This window comes from Argiope bruennichi, chromosome X2 (genome assembly GCF_947563725.1).
Source record: "Argiope bruennichi chromosome X2, qqArgBrue1.1, whole genome shotgun sequence".
Taxonomy (NCBI): domain Eukaryota; kingdom Metazoa; phylum Arthropoda; class Arachnida; order Araneae; family Araneidae; genus Argiope; species Argiope bruennichi.
In genome coordinates, this window is record NC_079163.1 from 81,022,599 (window position 1) to 81,042,358 (window position 19,760).

At 29.7% G+C, this 19,760-nt stretch overlaps 2 protein-coding genes across 6 annotated transcripts in view; one reads left to right on the top strand and one right to left on the bottom strand.

Moving 5' to 3' along the window:
- The window catches only part of LOC129960003 (synapsin-like), a 415,673-nt gene that overhangs the window by 216,585 nt on the left and 179,328 nt on the right, over nucleotides 1–19,760 (top strand). The window lies entirely within an intron of this gene.
- Nucleotides 1–19,760, bottom strand: part of LOC129960006 (tissue inhibitor of metalloproteinase-like) — a 109,189-nt gene that overhangs the window by 2,953 nt on the left and 86,476 nt on the right. For all 3 annotated transcript variants that reach the window (XM_056072993.1, XM_056072992.1, XM_056072994.1), the window contains exons 3-6: nucleotides 18,615–18,759; nucleotides 13,090–13,172; nucleotides 11,585–11,690; nucleotides 518–639 (exon numbers count right to left, since the gene is read on the bottom strand). In XM_056072993.1, coding sequence (XP_055928968.1) covers nucleotides 518–639; nucleotides 11,585–11,690; nucleotides 13,090–13,172; nucleotides 18,615–18,735 — 432 coding nt within the window. In that variant the 5' untranslated portion in view covers nucleotides 18,736–18,759. The remainder of the gene's footprint in view (nucleotides 1–517; nucleotides 640–11,584; nucleotides 11,691–13,089; nucleotides 13,173–18,614; nucleotides 18,760–19,760) is intronic.

Genomic DNA, 19,760 nt, shown 5'->3' on the forward strand with positions numbered 1-19,760 from the left:
CATGGAATGAATAATTAGGCTGTGCATTTTCATCAATGGCAACATCTATTCAACTGATGAAAAAAAAATCACAGTACCATACAAAATACACTATAATTCATTGAGAAAACGGTTGATATGACAAAACTATGTAATTATATTTATATATTAAGAATAATTTCCCAAAGATCAATAATAATGCATGAAACACCAAGACCTCATGAAATACTAAAGAATACGTGTAATTACAACCCACCCTCTAGGCCTAAATTTTGGTTTTAATGAAGTCCATAATCCCAGAAAGTTATTTAGTTATTATCCATAATTTCAGGAAGTTATCGTACCTCAAACGTCTTAAACAACAAATTATCTGACGAAATATTATAACTAGGATTCCGAAAGACTTTACAATATACGCACTAGATCATAAATAATGTCGTCACAGCACAATTTAAAGAATAAATTAGAATCCAGTTAGAGTTAATTTTTGGATTTCCGATAAGACATTATGCTTCGTTCAATTAAATATTCTACTTACTCTACAACGACATCCTTGCTGATAAAGTTTGCGGAAACCTTTCTTTTGTTTGGGTGAGAGCTTGGGCCATTCTTGAACAAAGTGGCAAAGAGACACAAAAGGTTTCTCACCACGAATACGTCCTGCAAAAAATGTAGCGAAACGTTAAAAGTTTATAATAAAATACAATATATAATCTATGATTTTGGCAAATATATAATAAAATTAGAATGTAATACAATAAAAAGAATCGAAATATAGAATGTGGGATATGAAAGAAATAATAGTCGAAAGAAAAAAGAAATTCATTTTCCAGTAACGTTAAAATAACACTACTAAAACAATCGCAAAGTAAACTGCAGCATATTTAGATTAGGAAAATTACGAATAATTTCTTTTTTTTAAAAAGTATCCTTGGATTCCCCATAAAATAATCAATTTTTTACTTTTTAACATAAAAAGAAAAAAGGAACAGAATTAAAATATGACATGCAAATTGAAGGGCAGTACCATGATCAAAGTCGTCCGAAAAATTCAGACAGAAATAAGAGGCTCTTCCTGTGAATGGTTACCGAAAATTACCATTCAGGGTCATATGATAAACAAAGTAGGCATATCCCTTTTAATAACAATTATTGAATATGCAAAAGGAGAAGGTTAAATAAGCTACTGAAACTGGAAGTCAAATCGGCCACGTTTAGTTAAATCAGACATCCTTGAATAGCTCTCCATCATTTCTTTTTGAGACGCATTGGTCTTAAAATTCCTCACCAAAGCTTTCAATGAAGACTTCGGGGTTTATTTGCACCTGCGTGCATATATTACGTGACTGGCGATTACGTATTGATGTTGAGTTAGCAATTTTTTCTTTAATATTTTTTTCTGCTTTAATTTTTTTTCCTAGCATGCTTTACCAAGGAGAAGTGCAATATATTATTTGCGTATTGAAGCGTACTGTCATTTCAGTAGCTGTATTTGAAGAAGCCGCCCGTTAAATTGATGGTTCCTTTTCGTGATTTGAGGTGTTGATTAAATACTGAAGGGTGTTTTTTGTTGTGATTAATAATATCTTTGAAGGACGCTCTTCATTAATATATCCGACTTGCGAGTGTTGTATTAAATGTTGATCGGGTCACCCGTACTAATATCGCCTTACCAAAATATTTCGTTTCTAAAATAGTATAACATAACGATAGCGCCTTTCCCACGTTGAAACAATAACTTTCCTGAGACAGTCTTAAATAACGAACTTTTAAAAAAATTAAAATCTAAGAAAAAGTTACAATTTGGCAATTAAATATACCAAAACCAGAAATACAGTAAGAATTAAGGACTAGAAGTTTGTATTTACATAAATGATCATTTTTTACATTGAATGGCAACAGAATTGCATCTCACAAGAATCCCGCAGTAAATATAACAGTGTTTTACTTTTTAAACATTTGTTAAATTCTTGCATATTGTTTCGAGTTTGTCTAGTTACACTATCACTTACGAAATAAATATCATAGAAATACTTCTTAAGAGTTAAATAAAAGTTATCTTATAAAAATTTTGATTTAATAACTGTCATGACTTTGATAATTGTCAATATAAGAAACATTTTTGCAAGAGTTTAAAAAATATTTTCCGATATTGTTTACATATTTTTATATGAATGTTTATGAAAAAATTTTGATAAAACCCATCTTGCTTTATTTTAGTTAAGGAACATCACTATTAGTTTAAGACATGGTGACTCCCACATATTTTCTTTTATCTGAAGGCAGACGTAAACTAACAAGAACTACCCATTTTACTAAAAATACCTGTATACTATATTTAGTTTAACATACTGTAATTAATACTGGCAGTGAATGTTGGCACTGGAACCAAACCATGGCGTAATCTATGCGAAATTACGTGCATCTGTTTTATGTATATCGAAAGATTTATGAAGAGTTACACAACGTTTAACTGATGCCTCAATATCACGTGCTATCCAAAAAATTCAAAATGTTTCTTTTCACAGACTAAATAAAGTAAAAACCTGCCAAAATAAACTAGCAGACAGAGCAGAAAAATTCCGCCAACGATAAACAAGATAAACTGCAGTATCTATAATCTTGGTGCCTTTTACGGAATATCATCGTCATTAATTGGACGATTATATTTTAAAAGAATGTAAAATAGAAGATGCAAGATTTAATTCTGAGATAGAATTAAACTCTTGTAAAATGGATATAACACGCAGGGTTAAATCGAAAGTTTTGAATTAACCCCTTAGCGGACAATGACGAATCTGAGTTACAGTTTTACAGTTTTTTTTTTATAGTGAAAGCTGTAATTAAGGTGTTTAAAAGGCAAAATTTTGTATACATTTTAATATCTCAAGTTTTTTTTAAGCTCTTATATGGTAGGAAGTAGCAATTAAATGGTCCAATCATGACACATTATTTAATGGAATTAATTTACATGATATTATAATTCTATGATATGCGTAAGTGATATGTCAACCATCACCCAATTAGAACATGTTCTCAAAATATACTATGACGTAATATTACAAGCAACAAATACGAGAAGCGCAATGTATTTTTAGATCAAAGCAATTCCGAATCTCTGACGTATATCATCATATAAACATAAATCTCCTCCCCCTCAGCTAGTAGAAGAAATCCATACATCAAGGGGTTAAATAATTAACACACAGAATCGAATGCTCCGGATAATTTTTAAAACTTTGTTTATGATATGAAAGGTTTTTAAAGCGTTTGTCCGTTTTAATACAAGGAAGTTCAAAACGCTATTAAAGTCAAGTAAACAAAAGCTAATCACAGTCATGACCCGAGATAATATCCTATCTTATAGACGTTTAACATGCCTCCTCGTTCCCTGTTTATTGTAAGATTACAGTATCTAGTTTTACCATCAACTGCTGATTATGAAAATTTGGAGTAGTTCGATGACGACACTTCAATGCTAAAAATAGGATTCGAAACCTATAAAGGAATCCTGTAAACAAACCTCTCAAGAGTTTTAAACTTAACCAGGCAAGAAATGACAAGAATTCCATCTCAAAGATAAAATTCATCATTTAAATGGTTGTTGGAAATAAAAAGGGTTTCTTTATTTCCTGGAGAAAATCATAAATATATACATATTTTGCAGAATGAAACTCGTTTAAAAATGTATGGTTACAAACGAAGAAGTTAAAATAAGAAAAGTAAGCTTTGTTTTACCAATCGGTTATATGCTGTGAATTTTAAATCGTAGCACACAGTTAAAAGTCAAGGGCCCCAAAATTTTATGCAGAATAGAGATAGAAAAATTTCGTTATATATCTACGAAAGAAAATGAAATGCGTAAGTGCATTAAGGCACTTTACTAACTTGCCAATTATTTCCATTACGGTTAATGTATGCCATTTAAAATATGCTGTGAAAGCATTTTTGATAATTTCACGACAATACAGTATTATTCTCTCTAATAATAAAATAGTTATTTTTAATTTTCTTGAATGAGATATACAAAAATTAAATACTGCAAGCATCAAAAAATTTAATTTTGTAATTAATTTCGAGATTTCTTTTAATTGATCTCCGCATTTTAGATCTCTCTGCATTTGTATCACAAATTTTTGGAATATTATCTGTATGCCTATCAGTCAGTCTGTCAACACGATATGTCCAAAACGCAGCGAACTAGGATGAAATTTTACATGTATCTTAAGTCTCCGAATAGTATATCCATATCAAATGAGTTCCAAATCTTTTAAAGAAGTCAGTGCCTATTCGTGTGTATGCTAGCGCGATAATCCAAAATCACAACAAGCTAAGTGGATGAATTTTAGTATGTGGTTCTCTTAACAACAACACTAAAGAGTTGATTTAAATTTTGAACTCATTTGTTCAGAAGAAAGAAACACTTTTCCAAAATGTCTATTCGATTCTCTTCACCCTATGTAATGCATAGCCAAATACAAGGCGGGCTTGCAAGAAATATAAGAAAGTTGAAAAGAGAATACTCCAGCTGGTCTACTCTAAATTTATATAACTGCTAGTACCGTGTTTATTATGCAACAAGGGAAGCGGAGCAAATCAATAGTCTTGAGGAAATCAAAATGCAAATTTAGATTTTGACACTTGATTGTCTTTGATTTTCATACTATAACCATATAGAACACATCGCTTCTTTAAAAACATACTTTCTTTTTTAATTCAGAACATAAAAAATAACAGAGATTGAGCAAGAAGAAGGCTAAAGGCGCTTATTAAAACACCTTGTTCGGAACAGCAAATATTTAGAGCAACATCCCTTGAAATCAAATTTATAAATGCCTGAATGAGGAACTAACTGTCTACTGTCACATGACAAAGAAACTATGTCATTAATCAAAAATCCCATACAGGGTTTTGATGAGTTAGACGTGTACATCAAATTAACATGTTTTTAAATTAAATTACTCAGAGATGACAGTATTCGATACGAAAATTACGTGGAATCCGTAAATATCTCAAACGTCCTTGAGATTCTTCAGTGAAATCAAAACGACATTCCAGAAATGTGTCATCTAATTACATAGCTTAGAGAACAAAACTATCAAAGAGTTGATTCATACTTAATTAAATAGTTTATCTTTCTTTTTACTGAAGTTACAAGACTTGTCAGATTAATCGGGAAATCCCGAATTTCGGCTGCCAGTCACAAATTTGTCTTCCTAATTTAAATAAAAGAGTCCCCATTTTACTTACAAGGAAACCATTTTTAAAAAGGATAAGTTAAATTCCATTTTCTAAAAGCAGTTCATTTTAAATAAAGTAGATATTAATTCAGTTTTCCAACTTTTACTCTCCATATTAAGTAAACAGACGTCCCAGATTAATGGATGCAGTCCCGCTTTCCGACTCTTGCTCTCCAAGGAAAACAGTCCAAGATTGCTAAGGTGTTTCTGATTTGATTTAAATGTCCTGGCTTGCCCCGTTTTATGATTTTTAGTAAATAGTTAATTTTAAAAAGATTTACAGTATTTACGTCACTTCTGTAGAATTCAATTTCCTAATTTTTTCGCAACAGTTTCAATAAGGTCTCCTTAATAACAGATGAATAATCTTGAGAGAAAAAATGATAAAAGTAATAAAAAATATTTTTCGTTCAATTTCTTTAAAAACATACTGCTGATATTAAAATTTATTATTTTGGTTCATTTAAAATACCTGACCCTTTCTTAAACGAGCGACCCAGATTTTGCACTCGTATTCCAGCTGTTTTCGGCTTGAAATTCAAACAAATTACTGTTACTAAACAATATAAGCAACATAACAGTTCTTAGTAACATTTTGATCACTATCACTAGATACCTAACAACTGTAATTGTTCGCTTACAAAACATTTAAAAGTAAAAAAAAAAAAAAATATGAACATTCTATTATGAATGTACCAAAATAATGGTTTTTTCTACTTTTGATTATTTTCTACTTTTCCATCTTTACTTTCCAATGCATTATTATACACATTCCAAAAAATTAAAAATAATTTTTCTCAAATTCATTATAAAATGGCGTCACTCATATGGATCGACATTTAATTAAATGAAACTTTTAGCTGATTACTTAGCTATGAAAATATTAAAAAATCATATTACAATCAAACAAACAAAATTAAAATACAATTTCAAAATTCAGCACATCAGGAAATGTGGTAAATCGATTTCAAAATTCCACCATAATAACCCTGAAAGATTTCAAGTTAAGTAAAAGTGCATAAAAACATAACTATTAGCTCAGATTTAGAGCCTCTATCATATCTTTACATACATAGTTTAGATAACGACAATAAACTCAAGGAAACATCTCGGGAAAGAAGTTGAAACAAAATTCTTCAGCGATGCAGTTTACGCTAAGTGCAACGAGATGATTTTATCAATTAAATGATCTTTCTATGTCAGAAAGTGCTCCAGCAATTTGATAAATAACCGCAATAGTATCAAAGGTAATAAATAATGGTGAGGGATTTCATTCATCAAGATAAGCAGTCTTAAAAGTTCCAACCATTGTACAAAAGTCACGCCGAACAGAGAAATTGCTTCAAAAAATCATCCCCTTTGATTTAATCGCTGTTGGTAACCTAATAGCACTTCCGCGAAAGCGTAATGATAAATTACAACAGAATAAATATTATAAAATAAAACAAAAAAGGCTAAAGATCACGATTTTTACTCTTAAGTGTCTGTAAATCATCCAATAATCCAGTACTGCGGTTGTTAGTTCAGTGTTCAACAATCTTTGTTTAAGAAGACTAATAGACTAATTAAGTCGAGCAAGCCAAACACGTAATTTAATTACAAAGCTGAACATATATGGAGTTCAATTTAAATGAAGGACCCTTTCACCTGTCCAAAGCACGCTAAAGGGGAAAGCCTTTAACAGCAACTAAATATTTATAAGATGCTATACACATTTATCATGATTTAGAGGAGAACCTAGCCAATTTATTATGAGCAAGCTTATTAAAATAATTTACTATACGCGGAAGTTAACTGTTTACTGTCTCGCTTTTGGCGACCATATAAAAACCTTACTTTTTTTTTACTGAAGACAATATTTTGGAAAACTATTGAAATTTTAACACAATTTTTATCTCTACAAAGAAGGATGAAGTGGAAAGTGAACATATTCCATATCATGCACAATAGCTAAAAAATATCGAAATACAAGGTGGTTCTAATTAAAGTTCCACTTTGAAATGGCCATAAAAGGAAAACTACTGGACCAGATGTTATCAAACTTGGTAACAATTTAAAGAAGGTCATGGGAATTTCTTTTCAAGCAAAAGAATAAAAAAAAGTTCACAAACTTACCAACATTTCCTGAAAACAAGTTAAATCGCATTACTGCATTCTCAACAGTAGCTCTTAGCATATCAGGAGGAATGTTATGCACATGTTGGTTATCACATCTTTCAATTCAGCCAAATTGTTTAGATTATCACCCATAAACAGTAATTTTGAAATAACACACATTGAACATACTTTGTAATACGTTTCAAAAACAATTAAGCACATTTTAAACCGGTGTCTTTGTTTGCTATTTTGCTTAACAATATTGATACAGCACCATTTCTTCCCTGTAGTGAGTTTTTGAACATTTTTTTTTTCCTTGGCAGAAAAGAAATTCCCATGACCTCCTTTAAATTATTAACAAATTTGATAACATTTGGCCCAATAGTTTTCCTTTTATGACCATTTCAAAGTGGAACTTTAATTATAACTACCCTGTACTTAAAAAGTATATTAAAAAATCCTTGAAAAAAGTTACTTTCAGATTTAAAGACGGAAACCAAATTAGGAGTAGAGCGTCTGATCAAATATTATATCATTTATTTACATGCCAGTTGAAAAATTAAAATAATGCAACAAGAAATCACATGAAATAGTTTTCATTCATTAAAATTTTAATTAAACCTTTATCGAGGAATTTTATAGAAGGAAAAAATTCACCCATTAAAAAATGAAATGCTGAATGCATTCATACTTTTCTATTTGGAGAAGCTGGTAAATTGACATTTCGCTTAAAATCCGATTTAAATCGTCGTTATAATTTTTCTCAACACTGAAAACAATATCCACAGATACGATTCATTGTTTGATTTATGAAAAAATTTACTTGAGTCTTAGCTTTTAGCCTAGAAGTTGCAACGATTTATCATATATAAGAAGCAAGTAAGAATGATAAAATCTAATATTTTAATCTTGTAACTTAATCATTGAAAATCAGATAACTCGTAACAAAGCTTGATTCTTTTAATTAAAATTTCATGATATTAGATTTAGTGAGATTAGGAATCGTCTAAAAATGAACACTATAAATATCAGAGATTAGTTCTGTTCTGTCAGCCAGTTCTAGAAACCAGTTATGAAGTTTGAAAATCAATTATATCATTGCAACAAATCACATCATATGTATTTTATGCCATTCAATATCATTAAAGATTTTTTCGAAACGGAGAGTTTCGATGGCCTTCGCTTTCTCTGTTTTCGCACAGGAAACGATTTTGCACTAAAATACATCGAACTAAACGATGCCTAGAATTATTCAACCTAAAAAAATTATAGCGTTCCCACATACACACACAAAAATTAAGATGCTATCAGTAATAAATTATTAAAATACTCCGAGTTTATTTTGAAATTTTCTTCAAATGAATTTCATTTGATTCGCGCAGTTCCTCCTAGTTCGTTATGGCAAAATACAAAATGTCGTTTCAAAACTACGGCCATGGTGGGCACTAAGCAGTGGTTTAGCTTCGGTCGAGAAGGACAGATTTATCTTTACCTAAAATAGCCGCGACATTAAACGAGACATTAACCTGTTTATCCTTTAATCGATGTGTAAAAGATTTAGCATCCACATTATCGTATAATCCAATGTGTAATGGCAATATCTATCCTAACAAGGATAGATGATAACAGGTGACTCTTCAGACGCTCAAAAAGAATAAAGTATTTTATACGGAATGAAATTTAAAAAAAAAACACGGAAAATAATCCTTTTTTTTTAAATAATCCAAAGTTTAAATACTCATTTTGATATTTCAACCTAAAGATGTCCATTTTTTCACAGATGAAAATCCTTCTTAATTAACCGATTTCATCTAGCAACAACAATCACATCATTAAACATATTCTCTAGAAATTAGTGGGGGAAAAAAATCAAACATTCGAATACCATCTCGTCTAACACAAGAGAGAAAAACCAAGGAAGAATTTGATTAATTTACGAGGTTCCTTCAAAAAACGGAACAAGCCTTGAATGAAATCTCTGAGTCTTTGTGCAGCTGCGTGCAATTTTTTAAAAGAGAAATCATTCACATATTTCTGGAAGGAAAAATACGAGAAGTAAGGTCATTTTTACCCCAATGATTAAGACTAAAACAGAACACTCCTCTCATCGCTTCCTGAAGTGTTGAAATACTTAGGAGTGGCTAGATATTAAAAAAAATGTTAAGGATTTTGCTTGATATTCTGCCCAACAAAAACCCTGAAGCGCTCCGCACCCATTTCCACCAAGCTTTGTTTTGATAAATTTATTGTGGGCATCATTAATTGCATTAAACTACCATCACCCATAATTCTCATTCGTTCCAAGTCCTCATTAAGGACTTCAGCATTGAGATACTTTAATCGCCAAACATAATTATTCTGCTAAAATGCAGTCTGTCCTAATTATAAGAATTTGCTAATTCTAGACTTCAGGTGAAATGATAACATTTCACACCAAACATCATTTTAGAATACTGATCATTCAATCAATTTCTATAGAAATAAGTTATAAACGGAATAAATTACACTATTAAATCCATAGGCTTGGCAAAAGTTTGATACATGCATTTAAATAGCCGACTAACCTTACTGATAGGCATATAGTTTTGATAAAATGCATTATAATTATTAGAGACTAATTATAAGAATTTGATAATTCCAGACTTTAGGCATAATAATAACGTTTCACACCAAATATCAATGTAGTAGACCGATCATTCAATCAATTTCCATTAAGATACGTTTCAAATGGACTAATTCATAATGTTATGAGCACTAATAAATCCATAAACTTGACGAAATCTTTTGCACATATCTTTAACAAGCCGACTGTTCTTATTCATAGACCATATACTTATTTTAATTTCTATTTTCAAGCAAAAATATAATAGCATCGAATAGTTTATTCAAATCTTTCATTAATAATGTAGCCTGCAAAAAACATTTTAATGACGAAATGAAGAAAACACCGAAAGAACATGGATAAAGTATTATATAGAACACCATATAAGTTGACTGAGTAACTGTATAATTTTACTCTGATCTTAATTCCATTTTTAAACAAACACTATCTAAAAAAATAAAAATAATTGTCATAAATTTAAATTTAAATTTCGTAAAACATCAGTAACTTTAAACAACAAACTTCAAACCGATAAACCCATCATAAAACAAAATATATTTTATTAAATCATATAAGATTCCGATATATAATAAAATACATAAAAAATACAATAAGTTTTTATTGTACTCTAGGTAACTTCATTCTCTTTTTTTTAATTTTTAAAATAAAAAGTCTCGGAACCAAATAAAGCACTGTCAAATCGAATAACGCTAAAAATTTATCAATAAGAAAATTTCCAGTAAAGTTAAGTGATGATATTAACATATTTAAACAACTTAAAACCAAAGCAACTTTTCTCTTTAATTCGCACATTTATATATTCACTGTTGCAAATATATAAATCTACATAAAAACTTATTTAAATCACAATAATGACAAAATTTTATTTCCTGAGAACTAGCAAACCTTTCCTTAAACTACAGAACAAATGTAGGATCTCAATATTAATTAAAAATAGCGAGATAGTGCGTTTGTTTCATTTATCTTCTACTAAAGAAGATAAATCGATCTAAGCTTACCAGTATACTTCATAACCAATTTAAAAGTGAATACCCTAGGGATAATAGGTTCATCAATCCTAATCAAGCTATTACAAGGCTAATAATAGACAGCAGTAGAAATATTTCACAGAACAAGATACAAACTATTGTGCCTCTAAATTTTCATTAAAACAGGTGTGCCTCCCTTTAATTAAAAGTTATTTCTATAATAACTGACTGACTTCATTTACTTTCGACTCGAAACTAATCCATTATAAAATTTCAGGAAGTAGTCACTGAAAATTTAACTTCAGAATGCATTGCACAATGAAAGTGACTTATTCTTTAAACGAATCACTTCTTAGGCAGTTTTTTTTTCAGAGCTTTATTTCTATAAAGTCTCCGAATAATAAAAAAAAAGCTTTTAAAATGTTTAACAACAAACTTAAATGTTTCTTGAAACTACGTGATTCAATTTAATAAAAAGAGGTAAAAACACTTTATTCGAAATAGTAATTATTTACTTACAGTGGTAGAATTAGTTTATTCATGATACTATACACCGAATATATTTTCGAAGATTGTATAACCCAGCCGCCAAAAATTGTCAATTCTGGCACACTGCTAAAAATCTAAATTCACGTTAAGTTAACTGCACCTGTAACTGAAAAGTACTTTCGACTTACCTGCAATGAGATATCTCGTTGGATGAAGCGTGACTCCACAGGCCGCTTCATGACTACTTGTCCAAATTAAGCCTTGACTTAGGGCATGACGAGCTTTCTCAGTCATCTGTTAAATTTAAAAACAATTATAAATTCACTGAGCAAAAAATATGAAAATATAACTTAATAACATAAAAATATAACTTACTTTTCATGGTTGACTTCATATTTAAAAAACATAAATGTAATATTTAACATTTTAAAAATTATTTATTAAAACTCATGAAATCACACTAAAATTACGAAAACGGTATACCTGTGTTTTAATATAAAAAACAGACATTGTTGCATTCATGAATATTTTATTTTCATTGCGAATTCTTCTATTAAGAAATTGTTCTTTTCATAAATATAAAACCCATTTCATATATCTGAACTTATTTTACTGATTTTTCAAAACCAATGTTTCGAATTTCAGTCAAACTGAATTGTAGGCAAACGATTTTCTTAAAATGTAAAAAAAAAAAAAAAAAAATCGTTTGCTGACAATTTAGCGAAATAATACTTTGTTTTCACAAACAGCAGAGAAAGAATTCTTCCACAATAATTTTTCTTTCTTAGTTATATTGAGTTCCGTCTCGACACATAGTCGCCTTTTTGCTCACGATCCAATTTCAAAAAGAGAGAACAGTAAATAATCCTTTCGCGAAACAGTTTCCATGCCGATGTCACGAACATAACAGGAAAGATTAAGGATAAACACAGAAATTCCATCAAAATAACGTTCCTATAATATACTCTCGACTAGAAAATATGCCTACACCCGCTATGTCAAGAACAGAAGGTTTTTCTTTTCTTACTACATTCAATAATATGTTGATCTTTGAAACAGGATATCCTAAATAGCGGTAAGACAGCACAACAAAAATGTAAGTGTGCAAACAATGGAGCCTTCTTTTCGGTCAAACACTTTTAAACTGAGAAATATCAGGAATAATAAAAAAAAAAGCTAAAGGTTAACATATAAACCCTATTTGTATGATAATGGCTTTTTTTTTTTTCACTATTCCGTGGGTTAAAGTACATTACCTGAGACAAGGGCGTCTTAAACTGTGGATAGTGACCCCGAGTGGGGTCGTGTCGAAGAACTTAAGGTTGTGGTAAAATACAGCGCCTACTTGTTTGCAATTCTTTATAATCCAAAATAGTTAAGAAAATCATTTTGTCTAAAAAAATCCAGTAAAATTTCTGTTAATATCCTTATTTTATTTACTATCAATTGGCACACTCAGGGATTCCAGTTTCAAAGCGGTTCAAAAGGGACTGCAAGAGAAAAATATTTTAATCCCTACCTCAGATATATAAAGAATTATATAACTATTATATGACTATCTTGACTAATTATATGACTATCTTGTATTTCATAGCATTATGAATGTTTTGACTTCATCATTTAATTTAAATAGTAAAAGAAAATTACTTCTCTAGTTGTAGCAAAAATATAATAGAATAGACATAATACTCACTTTAAATTCTTTCTTGACTTTGATGTGATATGCTGTTATGCCACCATCGCCTTTACCTTGAGATTTCACCCTCACCACAGCAACTATATATAAACGAATTAAAAAAAAAGTGAGCTGTAGAAATTTCTGTATAGTATGCTGTATAAAATATTTTGAATTATTTCAATCAGAACTTAGTTTTGTTTTTCCTCCTTAGTGTTTTTAATAATAACTGCCAAGTAACTGTTCTTTTTAGAGTTTGTAATGTTACATTTAAAAAAAACAACATAATATTTAAAATCCGTATACTGAAAAATAAAATATTTACAGAAATATAAAATATAAGGATATTTTCATTCTACAAATTTAGCTTTACAGGCTTTTCAAAACAATATTCTGTACTATTAATGCATCTGAAAAATGAAAAATTTAGAACTGCTGGTACTATGTAACGGGAATAATATGCCTTAACTCGATATGAGGAAATATCTTAGAAACGATAAAAAAATCAACAAAATTAAATGAAAGTATTATTTTGTCGGTAAAGAGCTGCTTTCAGAGATTTTGTAAAAATTTAATTTTGCGTTAAAAGGTTAATTTAAACCTATAGAATATTGAATTCTAATTTAATCATTATTTAAAAAAGGTTAATGATGATTTTTTTTATTGCTATTGCGTTACAAAAAAAAAAAATGTTAGATTTCGCTATTTAAAGACTTATTAACAAATAATGACTGAGAACCCAGACATTCATCATGATTTAATGATTTTTCAAAAAGAAAATCATTACAATTTTGCAAGCCTAAATAATAAATTTATAATAGTAGTTAATTCTAAAAGTGAGTTTTTAATTTCGGTGGTTTTTCCAAGAAAATGTTAGTATATCTTACTTCGCATAAAGTACCCTCCAGTTGCTTTTGAACAAAGCTTTAAAAGTATATAGTTTAAACGAATTACTATTATATTTACCGTAGCTATTAATTTACAAAGTTTTTTTTAAAAACTCGTTTAACGTTCCAAAAGTTGTAGTAACAAAATAAGACACCATTCGTTCAAACGCAGTGAAAATAGACCTAATAACAGTTTTTTCGACATGAGTTCTAGTAAGTTACGTCACATGCAAAAGTTACGAGCGTTTGCTGCTTTTAGCTGGTAAAATAGAAGCTGAAGGTGAAATTTATTTCTTGTCTCGTTTCTGGTCGTCTACCCCTCTTAGTTCGAAGAGCATCACAAACTCTCAAATAAATTCTACGTGTTGACAAAGCTATGGTAGAAGTAAGCCAACCACACTCCTTAACATTGGGTTCACAGAAAAAGTTCCTGTATAGCTCTTTTCTTGACAGAAGTAACTTAGCTTGCAAATGTTGATTTTTCTCACTGAGAATTGTTTGCAATGGTATTCAAACGGGCTGATTGCATAATATGGATGGATAATACATACAGGTAAATGTCCAGTGCAATTAAGCTCATTAGATTTGTTTTAAAAATGGACAATCTTAGATGAATATTTTTCTTCCCAAAATATATTTCTTGGAAATTAAAATGAAACTCAATAATATTCTTTAAAATACTTTGAATTAGAGGATTTCTGAATAATGAATAATTTTTAAATTACTAAGCTTCATTGGGTTTTTAACTACAAAAAAAAGAGAGAGAGAGAGAAAAATAAATAATTATTTAACACAGCTGTTTCGTCTGCTTTTATTGAAATAAATCGTCAAAGAAAAAAAAACTGATTTTCAATAAACAGAAAGGAAAAATAGAGGCAGCTGTTTTGCTCAAAATCATTGCTCGTTGTTTCCCGAAGTTTTTTCCTAAAAGGACAACCGAAAAATTACATGCAAAATGAAAACGTTTAATTAATATTTAAATAAATAGGCTTAATTAATGATACAAGAAAAAAAACAAGAGCAAGAAAATAAAATTACAAAAAAAATTATTATTTCGTTATTTACCATCCAGATCAATTACCTATAATTTGCAAAAATCTATTGAACATTCTAAAAATCTTTAACAGTAGTCCGAGAGAAAAAAAATGAAAAAATAAAATAAATATAAGAAAATTTAACGCTTAGGAAAAAATGGGGAGTGGTAGAACTTCTCAAAATTGTTTTAGATTAAAATGAAGAAACCGCAAATAAAAACAATAAATTTTTTATATTTCTAGAACGTGTTATTAAGGAGGGACGAAGCTTGTTTTGACGAGGAGTTGACGAGTCTGACCTTTTGTATCCCCTAAGTAACGTAGAGGTGTACTTATAAGGTGCGGATATTTCTCGACTTCAGGTTTTCACGACTGATAAGTCGTTCATAAACGCTTTATTTCAGTCTAAAACATTCGCGTTTGAGGTCATCACATCAGTAGGCGAGGAACAACCTGTGATGCTTCTGGTTTTGGACAAGGTGGTAGAATAGCCTGGGCGGAGAGTCATTTAGTTCTCTTATCAATAAATCAGTGTTTTCTAATAAGGTATCATGACTATTTAGGGATTCAGAAAGAACAGGGACTTCCTAACTGGACGTGTCTCACTCGTTTAGCATTTTGATGATTTGTCAGTTCTAAATAAGGCAACTTTGAAAAAAGTGGAAGAAGTTGCACATTCGAACAGATTTTGAATTTAATCAGTTGGCAAATAATTCTTACAACAAACCATTAAATTATTTTTGTAAATATAGGGAACCGAGAGAGATTTTTAATCAGTTTATTTTTAATTCTATTTATTTGGCCGCAAAAGATACTATCTCGATTATATTAATTCCACAGATACATCTTGAAAACATACACTTTGTGATATCGATATATCATATCTGAATTTGAATTCAGCTATTACTATTCAAGAGTTTTATTCAGTATCTGATGTCACGTTTAGCAAAAAAAATCTAGTTTACATTTTTAAAAAAATTAACTATGGAGTTTTTATTTCTGTACGAGTTAATATTCTGAAGAAATCTTCTTTCCAATCTCTTGTACACATAAACTGTTCATGTAAATTTGACTAACGCGATTGAATAAGCTCATCTTAAAATAGAAACATAATAACAGCATTTCTTTGCATCTTCCCGTTTTTAAATTTTTATATATATATATATTTTTTTAAATTGGAAATAATTATTTAGTTATTATATCTATTTATTGTTATTCAACATCTCGTACCTCTCCATACACAAAAGTCAGCATTAAATATTGTGCGTTCCTTCTTGAGAATTCTAGAATGTAATTTATAAAATCTGGTCATTTCGTCATTGTTAAGGAAATCTGATACCGATTGGTACCCGTGTTGAAAACATCTTTTATATCTAAGCATGTCAGTGAAAATATTTCACATACTTCAAATATAATTAAGAACATAGTATAAAAACAAATCTGATCGCAGGAGTTATTCAATTTCGATACATATTGTTTTTTATAATAAAGAAACCGTATATAGTTTTAATCAAAATAGAGTATTAACACCGATCTTGATATTTAGTTTATTTATCTAACGATGAAACCGCTCCTTCGATGTTTTTGGATACTTAGAATAAAACTCTTAGCCGAGAGTTACGTTTTTAGAAATAACACTTGTGCTTTAGTTTTAAGTCAATGTTTTAAGCGAGATATCAATGTAACAACCGCTTTTATTGAGTAGAACAATAGGTCAATAATAAATATTAGCCTCACTAAATAGTCAATATCTTTGCATAAAACGTGAAATGAAATAAACAATAGGTTAGCAGGAAAAATGAAGTAAAAGGTGAAGTTGGAAACGTTTTGCAAATATCTTAATTTTCTTTACTAAAAACGGACACATTTTGGAAAACTTTTATTAAATTTTTATTTTACCACTTCACTGATTTGCCAAACGATAATACATATCCAAAACATAAAACATCATCAAATCAGATAGTAGAATAAAGCTTAATAATTAAATGGCTAAGCCTTCAAAATTCGTTTTATCTATAAAAGGACTTAAAACCACAACAAATCTTAAATGGTATTTCTTGATTCACCAGAAGTTTTTGTAAATAAAACAAATTTGTTCGAATTCGGTCATAGTGAGTATAAAATCAAAAATCCTACTATCACGATTTGAACTTCCTTCAGTTTCTGCAGTGTGGGATCTGCATATTTTATACAAAAATTTACTATTGCAAATTATTTAGCAGAAGTTTATATGCAAGATTTCAAAACACGAGGAAATTCCATTGGGGTAATGAAAGTGATATTTTGGTATGTAAAAGACATTACGAGTTTATGATACTTATTTTACTGTAATTTTTATTAATAACGCTGAGGAGGCTCTTATCCCTACAGCACGATTTAAATAAAAAGATTTAAAGCTCAACCACGACCATTACCCTTTTATGACGGTAATGTTTATTATTTCCTTTTTTTTATTTTAATTCGCAGAAACTATCATCTGTTGAGTATCGGATTTTGCGAGCAAGAATTCGCTAAAAAATTTCCGGCATTCAAATCCGGGAGGTATAAAAAAAAGATCGATTATATGATTAAAAATATCTCAAGGCTATCAGAAATTAAAAGGATGGGAACGAGTCATATTTACGTCACTAGTGGATCCTACGGAAGACAACACTTTTATGCATAAGTTAATAAAGAGAAAAAAAAAAAAGAACATGCTAAACACTCACAGCCAGTTCCAAGGTTGTTTCTTTTTTCTTTTTTGCAATTCTGATAAACCGTTCCAGTTTGATACATTAAACTAATAGAGGAACATAGACGAGTTCTAAAGTTTTTCTTCAGAAAAAAAATTCCAGCATGCTTTTAAAATGTTGCTTCTAACAGGAATCTCCTTTTTTTTTTTTCTTTATGATAAGATTAAATATTTAATCTCTTTAATTGGACATTAAAAAATGCTTAACATAAAGCTTAATTAATTTAATGCATTAATCCTTAATTAAAGATCTAAAGTAACGTTATCATTTTTTGTTTTGAGAATTTTGTTTAACTTACTGCAATTGCAAGATTTATTCTGATCGGAAAGTAAAAGTGTGCAAGTCGATCCCTCAAAAATCGAAGAAATAATATTGAAATAAATTATCCAAGATTATACAACACATTTAATAAAAATCGAAGAAATAATATTGAGATAAATTATCCAAGATTATACAACATATTTAATAAAAATCGAAGAAATAATATTGAAATAAATTATCCAAGATTATACAACACATTTAAATAAAAATCGAAGAAATAATATTGAGCTAAATTATCCAAGATTATACAACATATTTAATAAAAATCGAAGAAATAATATTGAAATAGATTATCCAAGATTATACAACACCTTTAATGAAAGGTAATTTATGAATTTGATATTTATTCATTAACATAATAAAAAATTAAATGGATCGTATAAAAAACATTGTAGAAATATTTAGATATTTTCAGTGTGGTGACAATGAATATTAAAATGCTGCAAACGATATTTATAAAATGCTGCAAACTATTTTTATAAAATACAGCAAACGATATTTATAAAATACAGCAAACGATATTTATAAAATGCAGCAAACGATATTTTATTTTATATGAAAAAACTCACCAAAATCAGCAACGCAGTAATGCTCCTGCGGATGGGAATAGAAGCACGAACATAGCTCAACCTCTCCGATGATGAAACATAATGTTAAGACTCCCAAAACGAGCCCCGTTGATGAAGCCATCTCAGCAGCACTCACTCAAGATAACTGAAACAAAAAGATAATCTCTAGGTGGACGTAAAACAGCAATAAAAACTGAATAATCTTTGAAACTAGAAACTCAGTTCGCGTCGCCGAATACCGAATGTTCTTCCCACCTGTTCACGGAGCAATGGTTTATTTGAAAGCGTGATTTCATGATTGTATTAATGTCAAAATATGCTGTCAATAACAAGACACGTTTCGCTAAAAAATCATACATCTCCATAAAAGTCGACAAAGGATAACTAGTGACGTAATGGAATTCGCTTTTGTTTACAATAATTGCTCTTGCAATCTAGGGTAGTAAGGAACCCGAGAATGACACTGTCTGTCGTATTCACCTGCTTCCAAACACGCAACAGAAATTCCGAAAATCTCAAATGGAACGCGAGATGATTTCATTCATCACTCATAGACAGCACGCATAGTTTTGAAACACTTTTTCATCATCATACCCGACGAAATGATTACAAACAGCAAAGGAAATTGACCTCTTCAATCATTGACACATACCACAGAGTCAAATGCATATTTAAGAACTATATCTTAACATAATAGCATATAAATAAGATTTATAATACACTATTGTCACAAATATAAACATTAAATATAAATCAGTAACATTTTGCAAAAAATAGTGATATTAAGGCGTTCTAATATGAATTATAGGACGCTTCTATTCACATATTAGATTTAACTACCAGCATAGACACAGCCCTAAATTTTCTTTTCATGGACTTCTGACAAAATTTCATCTTTGAGACTTTAATTAAATTTTTGAATTTTTATATTTTTTCAAATCCCCCCGTAACCTCCATAAAACCACTGTCAAAGCCGTCTTTGCAATTAAACAGATGCGGTGCTAAACTCAGCATATCGTCGACTTGGTTTAAAAATCACGAAAGTCGAAAAATGGAAATTTTTCAGTACTCTAATAATTACTTCTTAATTAGTGCACCTAATGGTCATTATATTTTTAAAATGTCTAATAGGAGCACTAATTCGAT